The following is a 26,011-nucleotide window of genomic DNA, read 5'->3' as shown; positions in this document are numbered from 1 at the left end:
AAAAAAAGGAAAAGTTGGTACTTGCATTGGAAAATTCCCAGGGTATTACTGGACCTGTGTGGTGTATTGTTAAACCAGTGTCCTTGTGATACTGTTGCTCTTGATGTTCCTGATACAGGTAAGGAAAACAGTTGGTCAACTCTGATACAGAAAATATATATACAGTTCAGTATTGTCTCTGTTCAATTTGTTTTTATTTCATTGACAAAATCAAACCAGCATTCCCCGTTGTGTAAATAAATGATTTTGCTGAATAAAGTAAAAGTCTTAAATTCCTATGTTTAAGCAATTTTTTTTAAAGTTCTGTTAGGCTTAAAAGAGGGTGGTCAACAATTTAGAAGTCTTTGAACTCTGCTATATTTCTTCTCTTCTCGTTTATACTTTTAACATAGGGTTTATATGTACATTGAATATACTTGTGAATTAGAATTTCATGGCTACATTAATGGCTGCAATTTTTACAAATACTACTTTATGCTGATAGAGCAATTATGACATCAGTATTATCTTTAAGACAGACTAACAGCACCCAGAGAAAAAGATTTAAATCCTCAAACCTGTGCCTCTGTTTTAGGATATAAGTATTATACCATAAATTATGCTTACTTAAAGACTAGGAAAAAAATGCTTCTAAAAATTTATGGAGTCTTAGATTATTTTCAACATAAGTCATCAGAAAGAACTTAGCTTCATGCTTTTATAAAAGGCTAAGCTAGTCAAATCATCTTCAGTGTAGGGTACTTGCACGTTTATTTTTGGGACAGGCACATTTAAACTTTTTCCAAGGGTTTGTTTTGCATGTGGTATTTTATGGATGAATTTTTTTTCCGTTTCTACGCTAAAATCTGCTTCCTTTATCCTTTCATATGTTTAAATCTACTGGTATCAAAACATTACTCAAGAAGAGGATATGGATGTAAAAGTGCCACCTGAGATGCAGAAACATGTCCTCAGAGGAGAGAAAATGTTTCCCGATATTTTTGAGACAGTTTAAAATTTGAAAACAAGTTAAATGAGATGACGAAAGGGTATATTTGTGTGTGCATGCTAAGAAAAACGCTGTTGCTTTAGTTCAGAGTTCTTCAATGTTAATTGTGGTAGGGAACAAAACGAGCAGCTTAAATGTCTTTAAAGATAGAATTTTAAATAAGCATGAACTGTAGTGGGAACTGACTTAGTAAACATTGTATCTATTACGCTAAAGTCAAACATTCACTTTATTTTCCTAAAGAATGAATATAAATTGTCTATAAATCTTTTTTTTTTAATCTCTAAATATAAGCTGTAATTATTTCATGATTCTTACACTTTTTTTTAATGTAACTTTTTTGGTGCAGATCCATTATTCCTAAGTTCTGTATTCAAATTTTGGGAAATGTTTATTTAAAAACTGTTTTGCTATACATATTTTCTAAATATTGTATCTAAAAAAGTAGCCTGGACTTAAAATGTCTCCAGTCAGCTTATGTGTGCCTTTTAATTTTTTAAATTTTCTTACTCCCTCATATGGTGTGAAATAACAGCAAGTTGCGTAGTGAGGTACTGCAGTATCTGCTGGAAGATTCACTGCAGATGTGAGATTGTTCTGTGCTTGGTGATGGACTACTGTTCTCTGCCAAGCTACAGGAAGGAGGGTGTAATTGTTACTACACACCCAGTCTCCTGTGCTGCAACAATGTGTACTAATTCATGTTTTCTTTCATTTGTTTCTACTGCCTTTGTGTACATACTATAAAAGTTCAATTCTATCCCAGTATATCAGCAGTTCAGATGTTCCCTAATTTATTAAATATGCCTCTATTCATAATTTGTTTTTTAGATTATTCTTAATGCATTATAGAAGTAATTCTAATGACTGTTTATTTTTATGACAGTATTTAAAAGATGTAGACTTTGCCATTTATATTGTGGAGTTTGCAGAATTATCAATTGTATAAACTCAACCTTTAAATTAGTTTGGTGTGAGGACTCTTTAATGCTTGCAAATAGGGGAAAGGGTTTGTAGTTTTAAGATTTACTACTTGCATTTTCTTTATGAAGATGTAGCAAATTAAATCTCTCCTTAGTTATCTACTTAATCGTTTCATTGTGCTAGTATATGTCCATAGCTTTTTTGTATTACCACCTTTCCTTAGATAAGAATTTTCTGTGGCTTTGTACTTAATTTTCTGAAGTAGAGCAAGCCCCTGACTAATTGGACTCTACATATGAACTCTAATGCCTCATCTTATACTGAAGATCCTTATTTTGTCACCTAACTCTCTTGGAAGCTGTTAACCAAAGCTTCTGCCTTTAGTTTCTTTTTTTCCTCCTTTACACCCAGAACCCCGTTTTGCATGACAGGCCATGAGAAATTCTGAAGATGTGGTGTCTTCTGAAGTTCCTTCTGAGTGTTCTCCTTCTTCCAGAGGCTCACGAACACTGGAGTACTAGAGTGCTATGAAGCAGTTTCAGAACCAATCCAGTTACCGTAGAGTCTGTTCCAACTTAGGGCCACCCCGTGTGTCTCAGAGTAGAACTGCACTCCATAGGATTTTCAGTGTCTGATGTTTTGGAAGTAGATGACCCGGTGGGCCTGCCATCAACCTTTTTTAACCATTTTTGCTACCCGAGGGACTCCATTAAGCAGTAAAATGACCTAAATCATCACTGAAGATAAAAAGGGGAGGCTTTAATCTAGAAATCTAGAGTTGGTGCTGAAGCCCAAGCAATATGCTGTACTTTTTTGAATTGCCTCTCAACGGTGGTCTTGATTACTTAACTTTGGCCTCTATTATTCCTAGCATTTTTTTAGTGTTTTTTTTTTTTAAACGTAATTTGTCCGTGATGGTGGAGAACCAATGGTGCAATAACATAAAAGATCTTTATTTGCTAATACACTGCACTCTACGTTTAGTAGTAAACTTGCCATTTAAGGTGATTAGCTTGCACTGCCTGAGAACACTAGCTGATGGGGAGCTAGGAAACAATGGGAGGGGGATGCAGAGGACCCAATGTAAATGCGAGATTGTGTGTGTGCGCAAATTAGCCTAGCCTTTACTCCCCAAGTTATTTCCTCAAAACTTTGATTTTACAAAGTAATACAAATCAGAATGCTTGCTTTTACATCTGAATGCCCTGTAAATGAAATTACAGGACGTGCTTTACACAGACGTTATTACTGGATTTATAAATTAAACACTTCATTGGAAGTCATTTTTGAAAAGATGGCTGTTTTTGTAAGCCTCCAGGGGCTGGTCAGAGGATGTTGGAATTTTATCTTTTTTTTAGTCTTAAGTCTGAAGCCAGTCATTAAAACGTGATATCTTCAGTTGACTCAGCGGTTTCACAGTCGGGTGTGTGTGTGTTTTAATAGTGTTAGTAAATTTTCCAAGATTGGTACAACCGTCGATTACTAACCCTGGGTTATTTGGGTTAGAATAAAATGGGTTTGTTCTCTGTACACATTTGGATAATGATTGTTCCCTTATTTTCTAGGCTTTCACTTCAGATTAGACAAATGACAAAATAAATTTAACAAGGGAATACATCACTGCGGTTGGTTCTAAGTGCTGGTGAATATCTTAAGAAGGAAGAATAAATGGACAAAAAATGGTTTTATAGACCCAGAACAGGAGAGTCATTATCTCCTTACGCCTGCTGTCAGTGATACCCTTATATGTGTAGAGCAAGTAGCCCTTTAACCGTTTTTATTTTCATATATAATATTCCATTTCTATATCATATCAGTCCTTAAAGTGGGAATCACGTTTAGAGAGGTTAGTGTATTAATAAGTGATACGATCAAAACAATGCACAGGTAGTGCTGGTTTATCTCCACCACCCCAATTCAGCCTGGAATGGGATGGCTGGAATTTGGTCCTCCAAAGCTCTTGGTTTGCAAATCAGGAAATAAGACTTATTGCCAGGTGCAGTTGGACCCACTCCTGTTTTCTTTCCCCAACATGCTGTTTTCGCATCTAATAATCCTATAAAATATAGATTGAGCTAAATTTAAACAACTATTGGAAAAGTTGTTACAGTCCGTAAGTAATGAGTTGTCACTAAACTTCCCAGTTCTTAACAAGGAAAAATGATTCTTTTGACCAAGAGCCTGATAACTAATACTTTTCCTGACAAATTCATAAATAAGTAGGCTCCAATTAAAGAGACTTCAATGTGTAATCTGCATTTTAAAGCAGATCAGTGGAGGAGGGCTGTGCAGCAAAGCTGATTTTAAGAAAAGGTTTTATCTTCCTTAGGGTCAGAAAGCACTTCCCTCAGGAGTAAACTGGGCAAAATATGATAGACCAAATAGTTGTAAAAACTTCAGTGACTGGTATGAAATCAACTACAGTGCCAGGAAGCAAGAGGACACAATTTTAGGAGAGGCTTGCAGCCACATAGAAAGTTCTCTTTGACAACGTTTAATCAACATGTATCAAATTTCAGTAATTTTTCTGCAGCTTTACATTTAGATAAGACTTTTTTACAGAAGTTAAGTATGTTTCTTGAGCATCTTAGAATGGAATACTACAAGGAATATATAAGAAACTATTAACCCTAAGTTCTAAAGACCAAAACATGCTTAGGAATTCAAAAGAGGTAGGACCATAATCTCGTAAGGTACATTTTTGTGGGCAAATATGTTGCCCTCCTATTTTTTTTTCGAACCGGAATTATCCAACTTTTATATTTGCCACCCCATTCTACATGAATTTAACTTGATATCAACTTTTATAATCACCTTTATCTGAAATTACCAACCTTTTCATGAATTTTACATTTAGAAACTTGCTCCTTAACTGGAGTAAACCAAGTAACTTCTGCTGCTGAAATAAAACATCATTTTTTGATGTGGGGTTAAATACGTCCTGGTAAAATTACAGATTTTCAAAAGTAACCAAATTTCTCCTAGAATTGTAAATTAGGTCCAAATCCAGCAAGGATTAAATGGATGTGATTGCTGCTTCTTTTTGGGGTGTTTTAGAATTTCTGCTTTACATAGACTTGTACATGTCCAATATGACTTTTTTCTTTTTGGCTTGGCATGATGTATGTTCAATAATGCTTTTAATTACCCAAATTAATATCAAAACAGCAGTGGAAATTTGAGTTGCTTGCTAATGCTCCTCACATAGTCTTTACAGCTGGTCCCTAATTATTCCTTATTTACTGAAGGTAAGTCATGCATATTCACACACACTAAAGTTATACAAACAATAGATATCGTGTAGGATTTCTTTTGGGTCAAATACACACTTCTAAAGGAAGCAATTTTAAAATGTACATTTACATTTTTCTCAAGGTACAATGCTCTGGGTATGAGATTATCTGATTTAGTGAAAACGATAGTTTTGGAAGCCGCGTCTGTTTTCAGACAATGCAGATTTTCTTTATTTCCTCTACTTCACTTGAGAGGGTGTAGTGAGCTAAGAGATCACCGATTTCACAATGTAAGGTTGCTAAACATCAAACACTGATTGTACTGATACACTCAGGTTAGTTCTTTCAAAAGATCATTAAGCTAACTTGGTTAGATTTCAAATGAATTCCCTAAATGTTTTAACCTGATTAAACACTAGTCCTTTTTAAAGTTACCTCCTGCCTCTTCCTGCTTTTTTAGTCTTTCCTAGGAATCTTGGGATGACTGCGAAGCGGCATGTCGTCTCCGAGCTTCTTTTAAAAATTTCATTCTTCAAATTGAAGGCTTGTTTGAAACTAGCAATTATGGGGGAAAAAGTTTTCTTCTCAAAGACGTATTTGTAAAAACATAAGTGTATTTATACACGTCTTAGTGTTTTCGATCTTAACAAACTAGTCTTTATAACATTTTAACACTCCCAGCTGAAACGTACTTAATGTTTCCAAAAACTAATACTTAACGCACCCTAAAAATCTTCAAAGATTAAGAAAACGAGTGAAAAAAATTAGCTAGTATCTTAACGAGGTGTTTCACCATATATATTGTCTCTTTTGAATTTAGCTTAGTGGCTAAATTGGCTGACTAAAAAAAGAAATACAAATTGTAGGAATACTGTCCGGTTTGTTGCGTTTGAAACGTAAAGAAATCCTGACGTGGACAGGATTTTTAAAAAACACGTTGTGGGTATACCAGCACGTTTTATTCTGCTTAATTTTTTTCCAAGCTGTGAATTTTACAGTTGTACTTTGCCTTATTTCTACCACGTCCTCACTGCCGTTGGCTGTTTTAAAAGATTATCATACTTTCATAGTTTCTGATTTGATTAGATTCCGCGTCAGGATACAGAGAGGTAAAGATGGTCGCTAGTGGGCGCTGTGGGTCCGTGGAAAATCATTGATTTGAGCACGCCCTCCGGATCGTCAAGGAGTCTCAAAGCTGCTCTTTAGGCAGGCACTTAACAGAGAATCAAAGTAATAAAGAATTTCCTGCCTCCTCTTCATCTGAGTCTTTGAAACATTGCAAATAAGCATATGCATCGACTTCTGCATCACACACGGGTGTCTGTCCTCGTCACTTTGTGGATCCCCGATCACCTTCGGGAAAGCGTGAGCGTCTCGTCGAGCTGGCTTGCGTCTGCCGGGACTGCGTTTGCAGTGAACGCTTCCCCGGTGCAGTTTTCTCGGGGAAAGTGTGGAGCGGAAGAGAAAAACGCCCACCAGAAAAGTGTGGAGCGGAGAAAGTGACACCGAACCTGACAGACAGGGGAGGGCGAAGATATTCACACCCAAGTCGAGAGCCCCTAATTATCTGCCGCGAATTCCGCCAAGTCCTTTTGAAGTCGTTTTGCATTTCCAGGCCCTATTGACTTAGGTAGGCTCCTAGCTGATTGTTTTGTAACAAAACAAATTCTGAAACCCATCATTAAGAGGCCTCGTGAGACACAGCGGAGGCAGCCGGGAGGCTGGATGGGTGTGTATGCGTGCGGGAGGGGCGAGGCAGGGTGTGTAGAAGTTCTATAGAAAAAGGAAAAACATTTTAAGAAGGAAAATCCAAAAGCAAATCTACTGCCTTCGACTTGGCAAAACTTAAAGTTTCGCCGTCCCATTTATCTGAGTGTCGACGTTAGCCATTTTGCCAGAAAACAGAGGCATGACGGTAGGAAGACAGGAATGTGTCGTAGGGAGGGGCGCAGAGAGGACGAGGGAAAGGTGAGGCCTGGAGTGGTCGCCCCTCGCTTTCTTCCATGCTTTCTCTCCCCCACTCCGGGTCGTTCCTCTTTCTAAACGTCTTCCCCACCAGCGTCTCCCAGAGGGCCGGGCGGAGGACCCGTGTTAAGGGGTGAGTGGGCGCCCTGTGGAGACGGGAAGGAGAGTTTTCCCGGTCCCTACCCTTCTCTGCACTGGGCCGCGCTCCGGAACGCCGGGGCTCCCCGGGACGCGGCGCTGGGGGCGGGCATTTACCTGTCAGACGGCCGCCCCGCCTCACCGCGATCGAATGTCGGCGGCTGAAGGACAGGGCGCCCGGCCAACCAGCGCGCGGCCCCGGCGAGGCTGGCCAATAGGCTGGGCGGCGCGGGGCGGGGCCGCGCGTTTATATCGCTCTGACAGCCCGCCGGCGGCGCTGGCTTTCCGTCGCGGAGACGCGCGCGCGGCGCCGGGAGCGGCCGGAGCGGAGCGAGCCGCGGTGCGCCCAGCCCCTTGGGTCGGGGCGCGCACTCACCGCACACACAAAGGCACGCACGCGCGTCCCGGCGGGCCCGCAGCGAGCAGCGGGGAAAGCGGCGGCAGCACTCAGCCCCCGTCCGCAAGCGAGGACAGAGCGGCTCCTTCTTTCCCGCATTCGGGGGCCGAGAGCGCGGAGCGCAGGTCCCTGACGAGCAGCAAGAATCGGGCTGCTTCCTACGCGTCCCGGAGGTCTCCCTCGAGCGCCGCGCCTCCTTCGGAAGACTGGAAGATGGGATCGCGCCGACGCGGCGCCCGCGGACTCGGGCCGCTGCCCGCCCCTCTGGATCTATAGTCGACGCGACCCTTCTCCGGGCGGAGCGCCCACCCAGCAGAGCCTCGCGCCGCCGGCTGCACTCCTCTCCTCTCAGCCGGCCGCCTCGCCTCTTCTTGCCTTTTGTTTTTAGACCCCAGCGCGCCGCGCGTCCCTCTTCACGCCCCGCGAGCGCGCCGCCGTGGATGCGCCCGGCACCCTGGATTCGCACGGGAGTTGCCCTTCCGAGTTGCGTTCGGCGCGGCGACCCGGAGCCCCGAGCCCGCCGCCACGCCGCGCACCGAGCGTTGGCTCCCGCGGCCCCCGCCTGGCGCCCTGAGGATCCCCCGGAGGGCGAGCGCATCCCGAGGACTCAGTGAGCCGCTGGAAGCGGGCTTGGCGCGCGATCCTGCCCCTGGTCGCTCCGGATTCGCGGGGTCTTGCGTTCGTGCCCCTTTTTTTTGCCCAGGAGGATTGGGGATAGCGGGCCCACCCACCGCCCCTCCGAGGCCCGGAGGTCGCGCGGAGCTGGGAGTGGTGTGGCCATGGCCGTGAGGAGGGACTCCGTGTGGAAGTACTGCTGGGGAGTTTTGATGGTTTTATGCAGAACTGCGATGTCCAGATCGATAGTTTTAGAGCCGATCTATTGGAATTCCTCGAACTCCAAGTAAGTTGCGCCCGCGATTCTCCCCAAACCCCGCCCGCGCCCCACGGTCCCCGCGAGCCCCAGCCCTGGTCCGCCGCGCCGTGTCCTTTGGGAGGGAGGAGAGGCACGGACGCGCCTACCGCCGCCGGGCCGCCCCGCGGAGCCAGGTTTTTTTGGAGCTTCAGCCAGCTCCCCGCACCACCCCCGCTGCCACATTTCACTAGGTGGAGACACCTCGCTTGACTTTGGAGCCCGAGTGCCGGCCCGAAAGGGCGCCCTCCCCCCAGGCACTCTCCGGCGCTAAAAGCCTCTGGCGGATCGGATGTCACGTCCGGGAAGGTGTCCGATGGTGATACCTGACCCTCGATTCTTTCTGAGGACGAAGAACATGGCCACAAATAATCCCAGCCAGAGCGGAGGGCTGGCGGGCTCCAGCGGAGGGGTGGGCTGGCAAGAAAGGCGGGGATGTGGCCCTTCCGAGAAACGCACGCGACAGCTCGGTGCCTGGGCTTCGCGGGGCGGGCGGTGGAGCCGACCCTCGGAAAGGCGAGCCCTTGGTTTCCCGGCGCCGCCGGCGCTGGCAGCGCCCGCAAGCCCGCGCGTAGTCGGGTCGCCGCCAGCCCCAGGGCGCGCCAGGAGCTCTCCTGCTCGGTGAGAGAACTCGGGCGGCGAGCCCTCTCCTCGCTCCCTGCACCCCTTGCCCGGGAGACGTGCTTTAGGTTTCTTATCTCAGCCCCCGGCACGTTGGTCGCCTCCTTCGTTTGTAAATCAATGGCTACAAACTGTGCGGTGGAGATAGCCGCCTTGATTTTAAGGACGCATTCTGCAAAAGCTTAGGGTACTACCCGGTAAACACTGCTCCCCAAAGCCTTGGCGTTTGGGGAAACTAACTGGGCAGGAGTTGGACCTTTTGGGATCAGACTTTCATTTATCCAACGGTAAAGCCAGAAGATAGGCGGCCTTGTAGAGACTTTCAGTTTGGGTAGCGAAAGTGATGTAAATTCAGCGTGTAGAAAATGCAGTACATCCCCAAATATAAATGGCCATATTCGTAATTAATCATCTGTGCATTCAGTATTGCATATTACCTCATTCTCGGGATACATTTCGAGATACATCCAAAAAAAATGTTTTACAGAATTATGGAATTTTAGCCTCAGGAAACTTGAAAAAAGTATGGAGGCATTGGCGAGTTCTGAAGTAAGCGTTTAGTACTAGAAGCAAAATCAATGGCTTTATTGAAGTTGAGCGTGTTGGACATGGATTTAGGAATAAAGACGTGGATGATTGATTTAGAAACCACATCCTAATTACGGTATTTTATCCACTCTTTCTGAAAGCGGTAAATTTTAAGTTCACCAAAATATTAGCCAAGAATTCCCAATTAAAAGGGCGAGAAAGGTCACAGTTGTAAACCGAATTAAACAGAAATTCTCGCCTGGGCCTCGGATGGCACTTTCAAACACTGCTCATATTTATAAGTTAGTTACTTAATACAACCTCCTTTCCAGTAGCCTGATCTGTATGGATTTTTTCAACAGTCAGATATTGTTTCCTGAGAAAGTGCCGTTAGGGAGCTCTTACCCCTGATACCAAATTGTGAGACACCTGATGATGGCCTCCAGCGCCGGGCTCGGGACCTGCAGGCAGTCGCTGGCCCGTGGCGTCCGGGAGAGACCGGGTTTGGAGTCAGGACGGAGGTGGGGGAGCCCGGCGGGAGCGAGGCCCGAGCCAGTGCGCGCCTTATTCCTACAGAGGTCACTCTTCCATGCGCAATGCTCGCGGCGCCAGGCCTCGCCCCCTCCCCCTCCAGACTGCGTGTGCTGCTCGACTTTCCACTTTCACTGATGGGGGCTCTCTCTGGGCGCGGGTTTTTTTTTTTTTTTTCTTATCAAGATTTAATATTTATATTTAAATCTAATGGAAGGAAATTCTCATTAACCCTTCCAACGATTAACTCGGCGTGGACATCTTGCATTATTAACTCTACAGTCTTTGTGTTTCTGGGAGGAGGGTTGGAAATAACCTTCTTGGGGGAAGAAGGTAGAACAATGTTTATTTCAACCTAATGTTTAGAAATCATTTTTTTGGTAATTTTTTCTTGGGGGGAGGGTTGGACGAAAACTGATAGTGACTCGCCATCCTGATAATGAAAATTAGGGTTAATTCTGTGCTGTGGCGATAGTGACTCGCCATCCTGATAATGAAAATTAGGGTTAATTCTGTGCTGTGGCCAGAGATTTACAGACCTGCTAAAACAAGCAAACAAAACTGTGGCCGTCGAGTCGATTCCAACTCATAGCAACCCTAGAGGACAGAGTAGAACCACCCCACAGGGCTTCCAAGGAGCAGCTGGTGGATTTGAACTTCCAGCCTTTTGGTTAGCAGCCGAGCTCTTAACCGCTGCACCACCAGGGCTCCCTAGACCTGCCAGAGGCCTGTATTTTGGAGAAACCTACCTGCCTGCCCTACTGATACTGCAGTTGGTGTGGTTCTTCCATCCTCAAGGTGGAATTTCTTTAAAAATTCTCACTATAGTGGCTTGCCTAGAGGACTCTGGATAGTTTGTCCCTGGAAAAGGTCTATTTCACAAAGTATGCAGCTGAATGCTAGCTTGAGGAATTAGAAAATTTCTTCCTGGAGGAATGATATGAAAGAGCCTTGTCCTAAGTTTCGTGATGCTTAAAACCCCTGGTGCCAGGGGCTTGATTTGTTTGTGGAAGTCGCATATCTATGTCCAGGGAAGAGTCTCCATCAGTAAATATGATGTTGCAGGAAGGTAATCACATGCATTGAAGTTTCACGTCCATTCCTATGAACTACGGAACAATTCGTTTGTAATGAAGCAACCATCAGTAATTGGATTTGTTTCATTTGGAGGTCAGCTTTTTTTAGCAGGTGGTGGACACGGAGTATGCAGCAGCTGTTTGAATACAGGGTCCAGAAAATCCTTCGTAAATTCACCGTCTCCATAACTACTTTAATCACACTGTCTGCTGCCCCATCCCTGAGAGTTCATGGAGTAATCAGAAGAAATCTTGTATGCTGGAACATTAGCGTCTGCCCTGCTGAATTCACATTGCGGCAGTAGGGTCTGGGAAAGTCGGGTTGGTTGTAAGCCATTTAGATTGGTTAAGGTTTTTCTTTCTTTTTTTTAAATTCAGGACAGAATAGCAAAACCTGGCTTCTGTTCCGAAATAACATTTCAGTAGAACAGTTCTTTCCAGGTATGATGTTCTTAAAGCCAAAATAAAATACGCAGCCCTTATTTTTATACGAATTTCACTTTACAGTGAGCAAACCTGTATTGCGATGGCATTTAAGAATGAATTACACTGACTTGGTTGAAAATTTCAGCCAGGCATTAGTTTCTTATATCAAAGGTTGCTATTCCCTATATGTCACACACTACTTAGCTAACAAAGCATTTTTCTTTTCCCATGTAATTTTCCCCTACATAATACAGAGTTCCTGATATTGATTGACTTGGGGTGATGCAAAAGAATGGCTGGATAATATCCAGATAACCTATAATACATGGGCACCACAACAGGCTCTGAATAAATACGGACCTGTCTGAGATTGATAAAATAAACTACAATGCATAGTCCTGTTTAAACAGTCCATTCAATAACATATATAAGCCAGCCTGCCTTCCATTGTGCCTGAAATTCTTATTTTTGTCGGTAAACAAATGCACATTCACCCCTGATTGAATAGCCCCTTGAACTGTGCTCCACAGTTTGCGTTTGGGTTAATCTTGTCGGTTTTAATATAGAGAGAGAAAAGAACAAAGCACCAGGGGTGGAATTGTTAGTGCTTTCACATTCACATTCCTCGCCTTTCGTCAGGATGATAAACTGTAGGTAATGGACTGTGGTCGTTCCACGGGACAGCTGAGCCGGGCAGAGCACAAAGCGGTATCTCACAACATGCTTGGTAGCCTTCTTTTAAGACGAGAATTTATTTGGGAACCATGTGTCTAGAGGACTGCACGTTTTAACCTCAACAATTACAGCTTCGAGCCTCAGGAAGAGGAGCTGGAGGTTAAGATTATTTGTTAAGCCCTTGATTCTAAATCTTTCCCAAAGCGTAGCTGTTGACACTTGTACGATGCAAAGCAATGCAAATGACTGCAACATTCCTAAATGTTCCTGACTCCTAGACTCAAGGATGAGGACAGGTGAATTAGCAGTAGGCAGGCCCTGAGACCTTCTGAAAGCTGCATGTTGGAAGGGCTCTTCCATAGCAGAGTCAGCTGAAGAATAATTGATACATTATTTATAGTGATTATTGTAAAACCTCTTATCTGTAAACTTTAATGAGGCAAATCCTCTGGTTGGTGGATCAGTGTGATAATTACCTTCACAGGGAGATTGCAGAGGAAGCAACTCAATCCCTCCACCCTGCCCTACCCTGATACACTGCAGGTAGCTCACCGGAGCTTCAGTTGACACATCGCTTAGAGCCGCTTTCCAGAGTGCCTTCACCTAATGGGAAACTATTTGAGATCCCAGCATGACTGCCGTGATGCGTCATAGCAGTGGGAGTGGCAGGGAAAAGGGAACCCAGAATGTGGCCCCTAATCACATCTTTTTTTTTTTTTTAAGGAAGGATTTTGTGTTTAACATTTTATGAAAACTTTAGTCTTTTAAAGTATTTAATTGCAAATTAGGAAAAAAAAGACAGCACTCTTCTAAGAAAAATGGTGAGTGAAAATGGTACTCCTGTCTGCCTAATCTGGGCCCTCTTTTGCTGCTGACATAAAGAACCTGTTTTTCAGGTCATTTATCATACATCTACATAGATTTGCCTATGAGCTCACTCTTTGTCTAGCGGCATAGAGCCTTAAATAGGAGTGTTCAGCTGTTTAAAATATTTTGATTAAAATATGCAGGACCCATAGAACTATAAGCTTCTAGTCAGGAATTAGCTCTTTCAGGGAAGAGCCCCCCCGCCCCCATCCTTTTCTGGGGAGAATTAGAATGATGTTGGGGGAGGAATATAAGAAAAGCAAAGAAGGAAGGATAGCAAATGGGACAGTGTTCCGAACAGCTTGGAAAAACTCCTGTGGCTTCATTGTCTCTATAAAGCCAAAGAATACAAAGACATGAGCAATTCAGCCCTTCTGCCATGATGGAAAATGTAAACCGTGGACATGGCTCCCCTGTTTAACTTGTTTAATTCTCATTTTAAATTCAGTACTATACTAGCCGTGTGAACTCTGAAGATTTCTTTAGTAATCCATTTTGTAGTTCCGAATCAAAAACAAAGTGAAAGGGTCTGACACAATTTGCTTTTATTTTTAGGCAAATCAACCCTGGCCATAGTTAATAAAGGGATTACAACCCGGGCTAGGTCTTTACAGATGTAATGTAAATCGAGGGCAGAGTATAAAGAAACTGATCCTTTTTGATTGAAGTATGGTAAAAAGGCATACAGAAACTAGCAGTAGTAATCTGATTGTCTGGCAATAAAACCACCATTTTCTGTCTTTCAGATAAAAATAATGTGGTAAATCCATGCAGTTCATAAGATGTAAAGGCAGATAAAGAGCGAAGCCATGGCAACATATAGATTAGCTTGATGTGAGAAATGACACGTCTCTGAAAGGGGTGTAGGGATGGAGGCTCTTGCTCCCGGCTGTTGGGTATTGTGAGAGCACACAGACTTGGAAACTAGGATTAGAAGGTATGAAAGGCCTACTTGTGGCCTGGGATGGTTAAAGCGGTGAAGAAAAGCTGCTCAGTTCTTGCTCATTGGTGGTGGATAATATGGCAAAGGTAGATTTCATTGACTGCCTTTTTTTATATATTGAGATTGGGGCTGATTAGAACTTGAGATCACTGCAGTTGTTAGGGCCTGGAAGATTTTCCTTTTTAACTCCTGGCCCAGCAGCGGCAGCCATTCTGCAGGATTAACTGCCTTAATCTATTTGGGCTTCAGGCAGGGACACGCTGGGAAGGGACAGAGAACCAGAGGGGTAGGTGGGGCTGGGGTTATCTGAAAAGAAAACAGAGACCTTTTGATTTCAGCCATCTTTCAGACCCAGCTCCATCTCACCCTGCATGGGAGAAGCAAAGATAAACAGTACACATTGTCCCCCTCCTTCAGCTAGATAACTCTTCTGTAACTTTTGTCTTTTCCACTCTGGAAAAAAACAATAAAATAAAAAAAGAGGGGAATTTAGTTTTAATTCAAATTGGTAGTAATCTAATATGCCAAAACCAGTGGGCTTAATTTAGATGATATTTTACTCTTTAATGTCTGTCTTAACCTTTGAGTTGAATGGGGTGGGCTGTCTTTGTGGAAATGATGGGATTATAAAAATCTTAGTGCTCCACAGCTTTAAAGTTAAAAAAAAAAAAAAAAAAATCCACCCTGCTGTTGAATCTGATTGCCCTCTATCCTGAAAAACCTTGTAAATAAGCTGGACTTTTTGTTTTTGCCTTCTACACTTTCCATTTTAGTCATTAAACAAAGTAAACCATTGAATCCATGATTGGGTTACACGCAGAGTTACATCCGCCGTTGGTCAAGCCAGAAAGGAAATATTTGCTTTATTGCCTCCTATTTGCCGTTACAGAAAAGTCTCAGCATTTCTTTGGGGGAGTCTGAACTCTTCAAGACATTGAAAATACTGAAGCCTAAAAGCACTATAAGTGTCTTTCTTGATGGAGTGGATCTTGGGTGTGTTTTACGAAGGGGAATTCAGTGCTGTTTTCTTAACGGCAACATGGGGGCTTTTTGGATTGCCACATTTTCTTAGTGTTTTAGAGGTTAAAAACATGTTAAAATTATTGTACATAGACATGCCATACCCAGTGACTGATGCGTTTACCGTCCTTGCTAAGTTAATTCAGTAATCTATATCAAAAGATCCATTTCATTTGTCTAGATTCATCAAAGGGAAGGGACACCCCCTAATTTACAGGCTGGTCACATCCAAGCACCTTGTATTCTCCATTTGACAATGATTGCTAATGGCCTATTCAGCTAAAGTATTGCTTGTTAACAGGGAACAGAGCATGATAAATGTCCGGCAAGCTTGCGGCCTCCTTCAGCTTTTCAAATGCAGACTGGTGCATATTTATGGCAGGCAAATGACAAAAGGAGAAGCTGAATTGCCCTGGCCTCCACCTTTCTGTTAGAACCACCGTTAAAGTGATTAAAGAAATGGTGCTCGAAATCCATACCATTTGCTTACTCTCCCTCACCCAATGCTCAGCTTTCTGTCCTACCTGCGTTGACATATTTCAGAAGGATTAGAGGTGAGGATGGTGGATCTGGCGCACACCAACGAGAGGAGTAGGGGATCAATTATGAACTGTTTTCCGTGCACACTGAACGCGAGGTGGACCCATTTCTGTTGTTCCTGCAGAGAAGCAGCAGTGGCTCTAAACATTTACAGAGTATTTTCCTTTTTATGTATAAATCCAAATAAGTACTTTCAGTCCCAAAGCATTTTGTGGTTGGTGAATGCATACTTGCTGATTTCAGATTAAAAGGAAAAAAAAGCCTTCGGAGAAAGCTCCATTAAAGGAAAACAAGTTGTTTCAGCCCTTCCTTAATAATTCTGTAAACAAAATACGAAGGAAACATTGGCAGTAGTGAAGTATTAAGAGTTTGCAATTTCCATTCTGTAAAGCATGAATAGGTAAACTTTCAGACTTCTCAGTGGTGGGCAGACATTCGGAGGACGATGAACGAACACTTGGTGTTGTGCAGTGCTTTGAAAACGTCATTTTTTTTCAGTACTATAAATTTTTCATGTTTCCTATATATAGCGATTTTTAAAATCCAGTTTGTTTCTTGATTTAAATTCTTTGCATCTAGTTTTAAGTACGGTGTTTGTATTGCTCTTGTGATACTTGCTAGCTGCCCCGAAAGCATTCATCTGTGCATCTCACCTCTACCAGTCCTGTATATCCCAGAAGAGTTACAAGTGCTGCCCAACTTCTTGAAACCAGTAGGGACAGTGTGTTTGTGTTGGAGGAAAATAAGTGATTAGAACCTCCCTCCCCACCCCACCCCCCCAAAAAAAAACCAAACCCATTAACGTCGAGTCGATTCTGACTCATAGCGACCCCATACGGTTTCCAAGGAGCGGCTGGTGGATTCGAACTGCCGACCTTTATGTTAGCAGCTGAGCTCTTAACCACTGCGCCACCAGGGCTCCTTTAGTGATTATAGATAGTCCTAAACTTTTAGCTTGCTTGGCAGTTGGGTATGCTTGGGCACAGTTCCCTGCTGTCTCCTATGCTGCTGTTGTTCCACAGTCTCCAGTCCCTGCTGAGTGAACACCTAACGCGGGTGCTTGTCGTAGACTCTCTGCCTTCCAGATCCCTTCCAGTCTCGGTATTACAGCTGAGGAACTGCTTCAGAATTCCATCAGCTCTTGCTCTTTCCACCAACTGACCTGGCTCCCTGTAGCCTGCAAGCATTTGCCCTGAATCAGAATTGCCTCATGGGTGAGCTAGGTAGGGTGATTGTGGTCAAGGCCAGCTCAGACTGTATCCAGCTGTAGAACAAGTTAGAAAACGTAACTTTTCACTTAACTACCAGAACCATATTTTGGGTACAGTTTGGGTAGAAATAAGCTCTTATGGGCCTTGAATTCACCTTTTTCTGTGGGAAAAGGAATCATTGTAAGGGACTGTCCAACAAAGCTCACCATTGTCTATAAATGAGCTCCTCCGCTTTGTGATGTAGACCAAACTTAATTGCTTTAAACCCTTCCTCTCTAATCCCAAAGCACTTTGTAGTTAGACACTTGGGTATAGAAAGAATATGTTACACTGTGCTGTTGTGATTCATATGCAAGTCTTAATCCTCTCCTATCCCTAAAATGTAGGGACAAGAATTTTATTTCATTTCAGCAATCACTACTTAGTACTGGCTGGCACTGACATCCAGTAAGTGTTCCTGGATGAACAGACACAGCCCAGCTTTATGTTTATGGTGCTTATGTTGTCATAGTGTATCATCTGTTACTGGAGAGCTACCCTCTAGATCCTTGGTTCTTTAACTTTAGGACGTCCGAATCACCTGGAGGCTTCTTTAAAAACACCAATTGCTAGGCCCCACCCCCGGCGGATTCCCGAGGTCTAGGGCGGAACTTGAAAATTTACGTTTCTAACAAGCTCCCAGGTGGTACTGTTGATGCTTCTGGTCAAAGACCACGTTTTGAGAACCCTGGCTCTAGATCAGTTTTTCTTGAAAACAGCTCGACATTTGATCATCATACATTTAAAAGCCATTTTGTGATCTTTGAAGAATTCTATGGGACTTTTCCTTACTGCTTCCTGCCCCCATTCTTACTTTTTTTTTGGTACAAAGGATCATTGATGGTGGATAATTCATTGATTCCTTCAGCAGCCAGCATTTATCAGCTGTTAGGCCTGTCACTAGGATCTGAGAATACAAAAAAGGAATAATCTTGACCATCAAGTGACTTAAATTCTAAGGCTGGTAGAAGGAAACCCTGCTGGAATCAAACACATTGGGAGCCATGGTGCCATGACATGGCGTGAAGTAGGAGCGTTCTTTGTGGAGAAGGGATGGTGTTCATCCTGGAGGGAGGTGGTGGTCAAGAAAGCACCCGAGAGGAACAGGAACTTGAGTCTTGAAAGATGACCAGACATCTTTAAATAATGTCACAGTGGATATCTGAGCTTAAAAAAAAAAAAAGAGTAAGCAAGTCAAAGTATTAATATTTCAGCTAAAGGTAGTGTGTGTCTATAAAGTGTGTATCTATAAACATACCACATTCTTTCATACATCTGACTATAATGCCTTAGGGGCAGTAGGGATTTAGCTAGCAGGTATCTGAAGAGCAATATCCCTGTGATAACCTATTGATCTTAGCTACCTTTCTGAAATAATTCACATGTGAGACTTAATGCTGTGAGTTGAAATCTACTCCACGGTAATGGGTTTGGTTTTTTGGTTTACAGGGTTGCCATGAGTCAGACTCATGAGATTTTTGTATTGATTTTCAAAATGAGGATACTAATGGGTGGGCAAGGCAATTCAGTGTAACGGGGCAAGTGCTATTTTAGTGTAATTAAAAGCACATGCTTTGAATTCGTGTGCACTCCGTCCCAGATTAACCATTTATTAGCTATGTAACTTGGCAGTTGGTATCCTCTGTGTCTTTCAGTTGTCCCATCTCTAAAATGGGGACAATAATGTAGCAGTGCTAAATAAAATAATAATAAAATTGTGGCCAAGATTAAATATATTTAAAGAGCTTAGCTCAGCTATTAATAACAGCTAACATTTATTAGCACAACGACCCAATAAATGTCAGCCATTATTAATAAAGATTAGTTGAAGATCCACTGTGTGTCTGGCTAGGGTTCTATTTGCCTTCCACATACAAATACAGAATAAGTGAAAATTCTCTGTCAATAAAGGTTGTAACAGAACACTTTCACCTTTTAAACTCTTTGATGTTATATTTCATCTTGTTTACCTGCTAAACATACTTATTCTTTAAGATTTGATGGAAGCCTTATCTGCTCTATAATCTACCTTATTATTATTATTTCCCTTTTATTGGCAAATTGAGTACTGTCTCCTTTGCTTTCATACCCTTGCTGTTTCCATTAAAATACTTACATTCCTGAATGCCCTCATTCAAATATGGACTGAGAGTAGGGGCTATGTCAGATCCACTTTGTATATTCGAGTCCACGGTACGATAGGAGGTGGGACTGTTGAATGAATACAGGAATTCAGCCTGTAGAGATGGACAATATAGAATTTTTTACATTAATATTATATTTCTTATTTAGATACCTACCAAACTGATGGACATTATTTAACAATACCGTCAGCCCTTCACATCTTCATGTTCTGCATCCACGGATTCAACCGACTGCAAATCAAAAATATTTGGGGAGGAAGAAAACAGACATTTTTGATTGTCGTTATTACCTAAACAATACAGTATAACAACTATTTTATTTACATAGTACTTACATTGTATCAGGTGTTATAAGTAACCTATCCGCCACTGCCATCAAGTCAAATTGGACTCATAGTGACCCTATAGGACAGAGTGGAACTGCCCCATAGGGTTTACAAGGCCCTGGTGGTACAGGGGTTAAGCGCTTGGCTGCTAACCAAAAGGTCAGCAGTTTGAATCCACCAGCCGCTCCTTGGAACCGTATGGGGCAGTTCTGCTCTGTCCTGTAGGGTGGCTATGAGTCGGAACCAGCTCAGTGGCAACGGGTTTGGTTTGGTATAATCTTTACAGAAGCAGACTGCCACATGTTTCTCCCATGTTGCTGCTGTTGGGTTCCAACTGCCGACCTTCTGGTTAGCAGGCAAAAACGCTTTAACCACTGTAACACCAGGGCGCCTGTAAGTAATCTAGAGATGATTTAAAGTATACAGGAGGATGTGTGTAGCTTAAATGCAAATACTACACCATTTTATATAAAGGGGCATGAACGTCTGCGGGTTTTCGTGTCTCAGATACCGAGGGCCAGTTGTAGTTGTATATAGCACTAACTACGTGCCAGCTATTCTAAATGCTCTACAAATACTGACTCATTAAATCTTTATAATAACCAGATAAACAAGGTACTTTCATTATCTCCATAATACCAGTGGGGGAAACTGAGGCACAGATTGGTTAATTAACTTGCTCAAGGTCACAGAGCTAGTAAGTGGTACATCCTGAATTTAAACCCAGGTATTCTGGTTCTGTGGAAACTCTGGTGGCGTAGTGGTTAAGAGCTACGGCTGCTAACCTAACGGTCAGCAGTTCAAATCCACCAGGTGCTCCTTGGAAGCCCTATGGGGCAGTTCTACTCTGTCCTGTAGGGTCGCTATGAGTTGGAATTGACTCGATGGCAGTGTGCGTTTTTGATTCTGGTTCTAGGAGCCCTGGTGGCTTCGTGGTTAAAGCCCTCAGCTGCTAACCAAAAGATCAGCGCTTTGAACCCACCAGGTGTTCCATGGGGGAAGGATGTGGCAATCTGCTTCCCTAAATATTTACAGCCTTGGAAACCCTATGAGGCAGCTCTATGCTGTCCTGTAGGGTCGCTATGAGTCGGAATCTACTTGATGGCAAAGGGTTGTTGTTGGTCGTGTTCTGCTTGTAGACTTGCTCCTCTGAACTGCTCTGCTTGTCCTTCTTACGCTGTTGTATGGAGTGGTTATCCTGTAACTAAACTGTGTGCTTGTTCAAGGCAATACATATACAAACCAAACCAAACCTGTTGTTGTCGAGTTGGTTCCCACTCACAGCAACCCTACAGGACAGAGTAGAACTGCCCCATTCGGTTTCCAAGAAGCTCCTGGTGGACTTGAACTACCCACGTTTTGGTTAGCAGCCATAGCTCTTAACCACTATGCCACCACGGATGTGTATAAGGTGGATTAAAAAAGGCTTCAGTTGTGATTCTTCAGTTGTCCATTTTGATTTTATCATCTTTCCTCTGATAGATATCCAGTTCTACGTGGATCCTTTGAATCTTTGCTACGTAACAGGGTGTGCCCAATGAAAACAGGATAATAATTAGCCCACTTAAAGTTAATTAATTATTGCAGCATGTAATATTAATGCATTTACTGAGTAGTATTTCTTCGACTATTAACATTTTCCTTTTTTTAAAAAAAAATTTGATTTCTTGGTGGGAGAAAAACAGGTTAGGTTCTCGAGGAGAGTTCCATTTGGTTAGACGCTGAGTGCATATGAAGCCAAGGAGATATAGTATGACATCTTTTTTAGAGTCTAGTCACAATTAAATGCCATTTTATTTTGGATTTTGGGGTCTGTGCCAGCTTCCAGCTTGTCAGAGCTGAGAAGACTCAAATCAAGTCCAGGCCTATTTCTACAGCAAACTGGGATTCTGGCTTTTTGCCTGTGGATTCATTCAGTACAGCCCATCTGGCTTTTGATGTTCTGCAGGTTTGGAGTGGTTTGTTTAAGGAAGCTATGCAGTGAATCCTGGTGGGTCTGCTCTCTTCATATATTGCCATCTCTTGACTTCAGAGTGATGTGATCTTGCGTTAGTATTTTCACCGGTGCTAATCATCTGCTTACCTATAAACCAAGGACTCCAACAGCCTCATCTTGATTCCTTTTACATCTCAGGGACCCACAACAAACTAAGCTTCTTCATGTCCAGTTAACTCTAGTTTGGTTCAGTAGCAGCCTGTTTGCATAACCTCATAGTATTTAACCTTTGATGTGACTTTGGTTTCTAGTCACAGTAATTCTAGGCTGCATATGGTGACTGAGCAGGAAAAAAATATATTGTCCACACAGTTACCGTGGTAGCACAGTTCACACTTTTAAAAGATACACATAAAGAAAAAGAAGAAAAAAAAAAAAGATACACAGATTTGGCGTTATCTGTAGGGAAGTCAATAACCCAGTCAGGTATTACTCCTTTATCTTTTTCAGTGTTGTCAGTGCAGACCTGGCTGTTCTGTAGCCTGCTGTATTTCCCTTCCCTCTTCTCTTCCCCGACTCTGTAGGTTGCCACAGAGCCTCTGAAAGGTGTGGGAGAATGTCTCCTCTGTCCTATGCCCACAGCAGACCTATCCTGCCCCCTTCTCTGGAGCCCAGGAAGAAAGTGTCTAGGAGACTGTGTTCCTCCTCTCTAGAGCAGCCTTTTGACTGGTTGTAAAGCTGCTGCAAACATCCTCGTAAATTATGTTGCTGGGCATGTTATGCTTGACAGCAAGGAGAATTTCTTCTCATATCAAGAGAAAACTAAAAGAATTTTATCTCTTCTTGTGCTTGGTTTACTCTCTTCCTTCTTTAATTACGCACACACCCAGTGAGCACCCACTTTATGCAAGGCGTTTGAGTAGGGGCTAGGGATCCTGCAGTCAAGTAAGACAGACTGTCTGTCCTGGGATTCAGACTTAAGCTCGAAGAACAGGCATGGGATTCCCTGAGTGCGTTCTCTCACGGTGCTGTTTTCCCTCCCAGAGGGGAGCTATTTCCATTTAAATAAAACATGGGTGACATTATTTCATCTAAATCGGCAAAATTCTTGGGAATTAAAAAAAAAAAAGTAGGCAAAGAGGGAGGACTGGTATAAAATATGCATACACCTAAATTCTAGACTATCCTGTTGCTGTGGACTAAGATATATTGAGAGTCCATTTCTTTGAGTTTTTTAAATGCCAAGCCATTCTCAGTATGATTATACGTATGCCTCTCATTTCTGTAATTTTCTCACTCAGATAAATGAGCAAATGGGTTGGAACACTTACGCCTAAACCAACAGATAACCTGCTGGAAATGCCCTTTGCATTTCTTTCTATACAAAAGCCTTTTTTTTGGGGTGGGGGTGGGAGGGGTGTCTCACCTATAAATAACAGGAGTTCCACCTTCCTTTATAGACTCTTGCTAAAAGCATGGCTTGGAACAAGACTGTACAGGTACAGACACATTAGAGTGGGGAAAGAAGGTTGCAGACTCACCTCGTCTGCAAAGGTTGTGAAATATCTGTGTCAGTAATGGAGCTGGCGAGGCAGAGCCAGCACATGACAGAGTTGGGCATTAATGAGGTCACCCCCCGTTTTGCTTCCTCACTGCACACCCACCAGAGCATCCCAGCCTTCATGTTCACATCCTCCAGTTTCGCCTTGCGTGGTTGTGAAACCCATGGAATGATATGTTTTGAGAGCGAGGGTGCTTACTTCAGTTACTTAAAAAAAACCTCAGTTTTTTGTTTTAAAGTAAGTGGTTGATTTTTTTTTTTTAATTTCATGGCAGAGATAACTAGTCTCTGCTAACTTGTGAAAAGAAGACCCAACAATGATATTTGCACATCACACAATTTATTATTATTTTATTGTATTTTTGGTGAAAGTTTACATAGCAAATTAGGTCTGAATCCACCAGCCACTCCTTGGAAACCCTGTGTGGCAGTTCTGCTCTGTCCTGTTGGGTCGCCATGAGTCAGAATCGACTTGATGGCAACAGGTTTTATACATATTGTTCAGTGACATTGGTTACATTTTGCACAGTATGTCAGCATTCTCATTATTTCCGTTCTGATTGTTCTATTTCTATTAATCTAGCTTCCCTGCCCCCCCTTACCTGCTCATCACACACTTAATTTTAACTTTGACTTACAGATGATTAATATACAAGTAGAAGATACATTTTTTCAACTTCAGCTGTTTATATGTGCTTCCCTTCTGTGACACAGAGGTTTTTATTACAGTGAAAACCATGATACAGATAAAAATTTAAAAAAAAAACTTGTGTTATTTTCCTGAAAAATATTTAAATTATGAGAAAATTATGTCTGAGAGTTTTAAAATAAAATTTACTTTAGCCACCAGTGTTGGGAGCATTGTACCGAAAATAAAAAAGATTAACATCAAAAGGAGTCAGTTTTCATTCCATGGTACAGCAGTGTAGGCTGTGAAATATTATACTATTTTGACTCATCCAGTAATTGTAGAATGACAGAGGGAAATGGATTAAGTTTAAATAAAAGTGTATACAACAGCACACGCAGACTTTGTCAAATGGAAGTTGATGTCGTTGGGCTGAGAACTGGGCCTGCTAGCTCTGTCACTGCAGATTAGAATTTTGTAAATAAAACTTTGCTTTGGACTGTAGTCTTATTACTTTTTCCGAATGTGTGCCTAGCCCGAAGATGCAGAGGCACATATGCTGTCAGACCTCCCTTTGAAGAGTTGCTAAACTGGTTTGTGGGCCATAGGCTCACGGTACACTTGAATCTCTGGGCTTCTCATTTTTCCTTTTCTTGAAAAGATTTTGCCGGTCATTGGTGTGAAGTTTGAAATGCACACCTCCTCCCGCCCCACTCTTAGCTCTGGGATTTATAACACTTTAATGGGCCCAAATTGTATAGCCTGCTTTTCTGCCCCTTTTCTTTTCCTTGAATAAATCAGGTTCGTGTTGCAGGTATTTGTTTTTTAGAAAAGTGTGAATTAAGGGGCACCTGTGAAAAGAGGCCGTTGTTCCAACACACATACACGTTTGAATGACAGCCTCCCATTACTTCCTGGCTTCTTGGAGGGTTAGAGTTAAGAGAAAGATGGTGGTGCACTTGCTGGAAATTTGAAGGTAAGTACTTGTTACTCTAAGCAGCGGTATCTGGTAACCTGATTCTGTATAAACCTAATACCCTGTCACTACGCCCCACTGGCTCTCTGGTTTCAGAATAAGCACGTGTAGAAACTTGTTCTGATGTTCAAGTGCAAAAGGGGGCAGTAAAGGGCTATCCACAAAAAAAGGAAAAAAAAAATTTTTTTCCCCAAGTGTTTCCTATGGTAGATACTGCCTGAGTCTTGGGTCCTGCTTTTATGTATTCATTTTATAACAAAACTCTTTCTGTTTAGGACATTTAGAGAATATTATTAAGCTGTAACAGCAATCTAGCATTTAATGGAAGCAATGCAAGACTAAATACGCTGCCTGTTTATGAAATGTGCCATCAAACTGGCATCATCGTGAATTTAAATCATTCTTCAGTAGCATTTATATTCCCAAGTATACAGAACATTTCTGAAAGGAGTCGGGCATCTGTTTGAACATATATAATGCTTGATATTCTGTGTTAATGTTCGCCTATCTGTCTCCATGTAAACGTTGGTGCTCGGGGTTCCTAGCTGAAGACCAGAAGAGCACCGTGGAGTTAGGGGTCAAGGGTTTGGGCTTTGTCCAGAGCAGCATGCATCATTTGTCAGGAGGTGGCTAGAAAAACCAACCAATTACAGCAAACCTACAGAGTGCTTTTCTCGTTCAGAATTTCAGACAAACCAATTTACAAACTGGCTTCTCTCCTGCACTGCAGCCTTTGATATTTAATTAAAATAAAGATAAAAGCACTTTATGGAAAAAGTGCCTGTTTTCCAAAAAATGGTAAACTCAAAATTATTTAATACAGAGCATTGGCTTGGGGATAAACCTATTACATGATTCTTAGTTTGCCAACTCTAGGGTCTTTATGGGTCAGAATCGACTCGACAGTACAGAACAACAGCAGTTTGCCAGCTGTGCTGGAATAAACCTGTTCCTAAAGCTGGGATTCAGATTCCTGGAATTGTTAGCTAACTCACAGATTTGTGTAGTTTAATGATTAAGCATAAATTGTATCCCATGCTTTTAATTTATTTGTATAAACAAGCTGTGTATCACCACAAAGGAGCCTGGTGGTATAGTGGTCAAGCGCCAGGCTACTAACCAGAACGTTTGAACCCACCAGCCTCTCCGAGGGAGAAAGATGTGGCAGCCTGCTTCCTTAAAGGCTACATTCAGCCTTGGAAACCCCATGGGACAGTTCTCCTCTGTTCTTTGGGGTTGCTAGGAGTTGGAATCAACTCGATGGTACACGACAACATATTACAACAGCTTTTGTGAACTCAGGAATCGATTTATTAAATAGGCCATAATTCAGACTATAATTATTTTAGTTCATTGCTTTCTAAAGAATTGCATCAAAAAGTTAAAAATAGTTTGCAGGTCTTAAATA

The 26,011-nt window shown here is 42.5% G+C and overlaps 1 protein-coding gene across 1 annotated transcript in view; it reads left to right on the top strand.

Moving 5' to 3' along the window:
* The first annotated feature begins 8,346 nt into the window (after nt 1–8,346).
* The window catches only part of EFNB2 (ephrin B2), a 46,847-nt gene continuing 29,182 nt past the window's right edge, over nt 8,347–26,011 (top strand). The window contains exon 1 of the mRNA XM_004382933.2: nt 8,347–8,546. Coding sequence (XP_004382990.1) covers nt 8,425–8,546 — 122 coding nt within the window. The 5' untranslated portion in view covers nt 8,347–8,424. The remainder of the gene's footprint in view (nt 8,547–26,011) is intronic.

Source organism: Trichechus manatus, unplaced genomic scaffold (assembly GCF_000243295.1).
Source record: "Trichechus manatus latirostris isolate Lorelei unplaced genomic scaffold, TriManLat1.0 scaffold00102, whole genome shotgun sequence".
In the NCBI taxonomy this organism is placed as follows: Eukaryota; Metazoa; Chordata; class Mammalia; order Sirenia; family Trichechidae; genus Trichechus; species Trichechus manatus.
The sequence above is the reverse complement of the archived record's forward strand: the minus strand, read 5'-3'. Positions and strand labels throughout refer to the sequence as shown.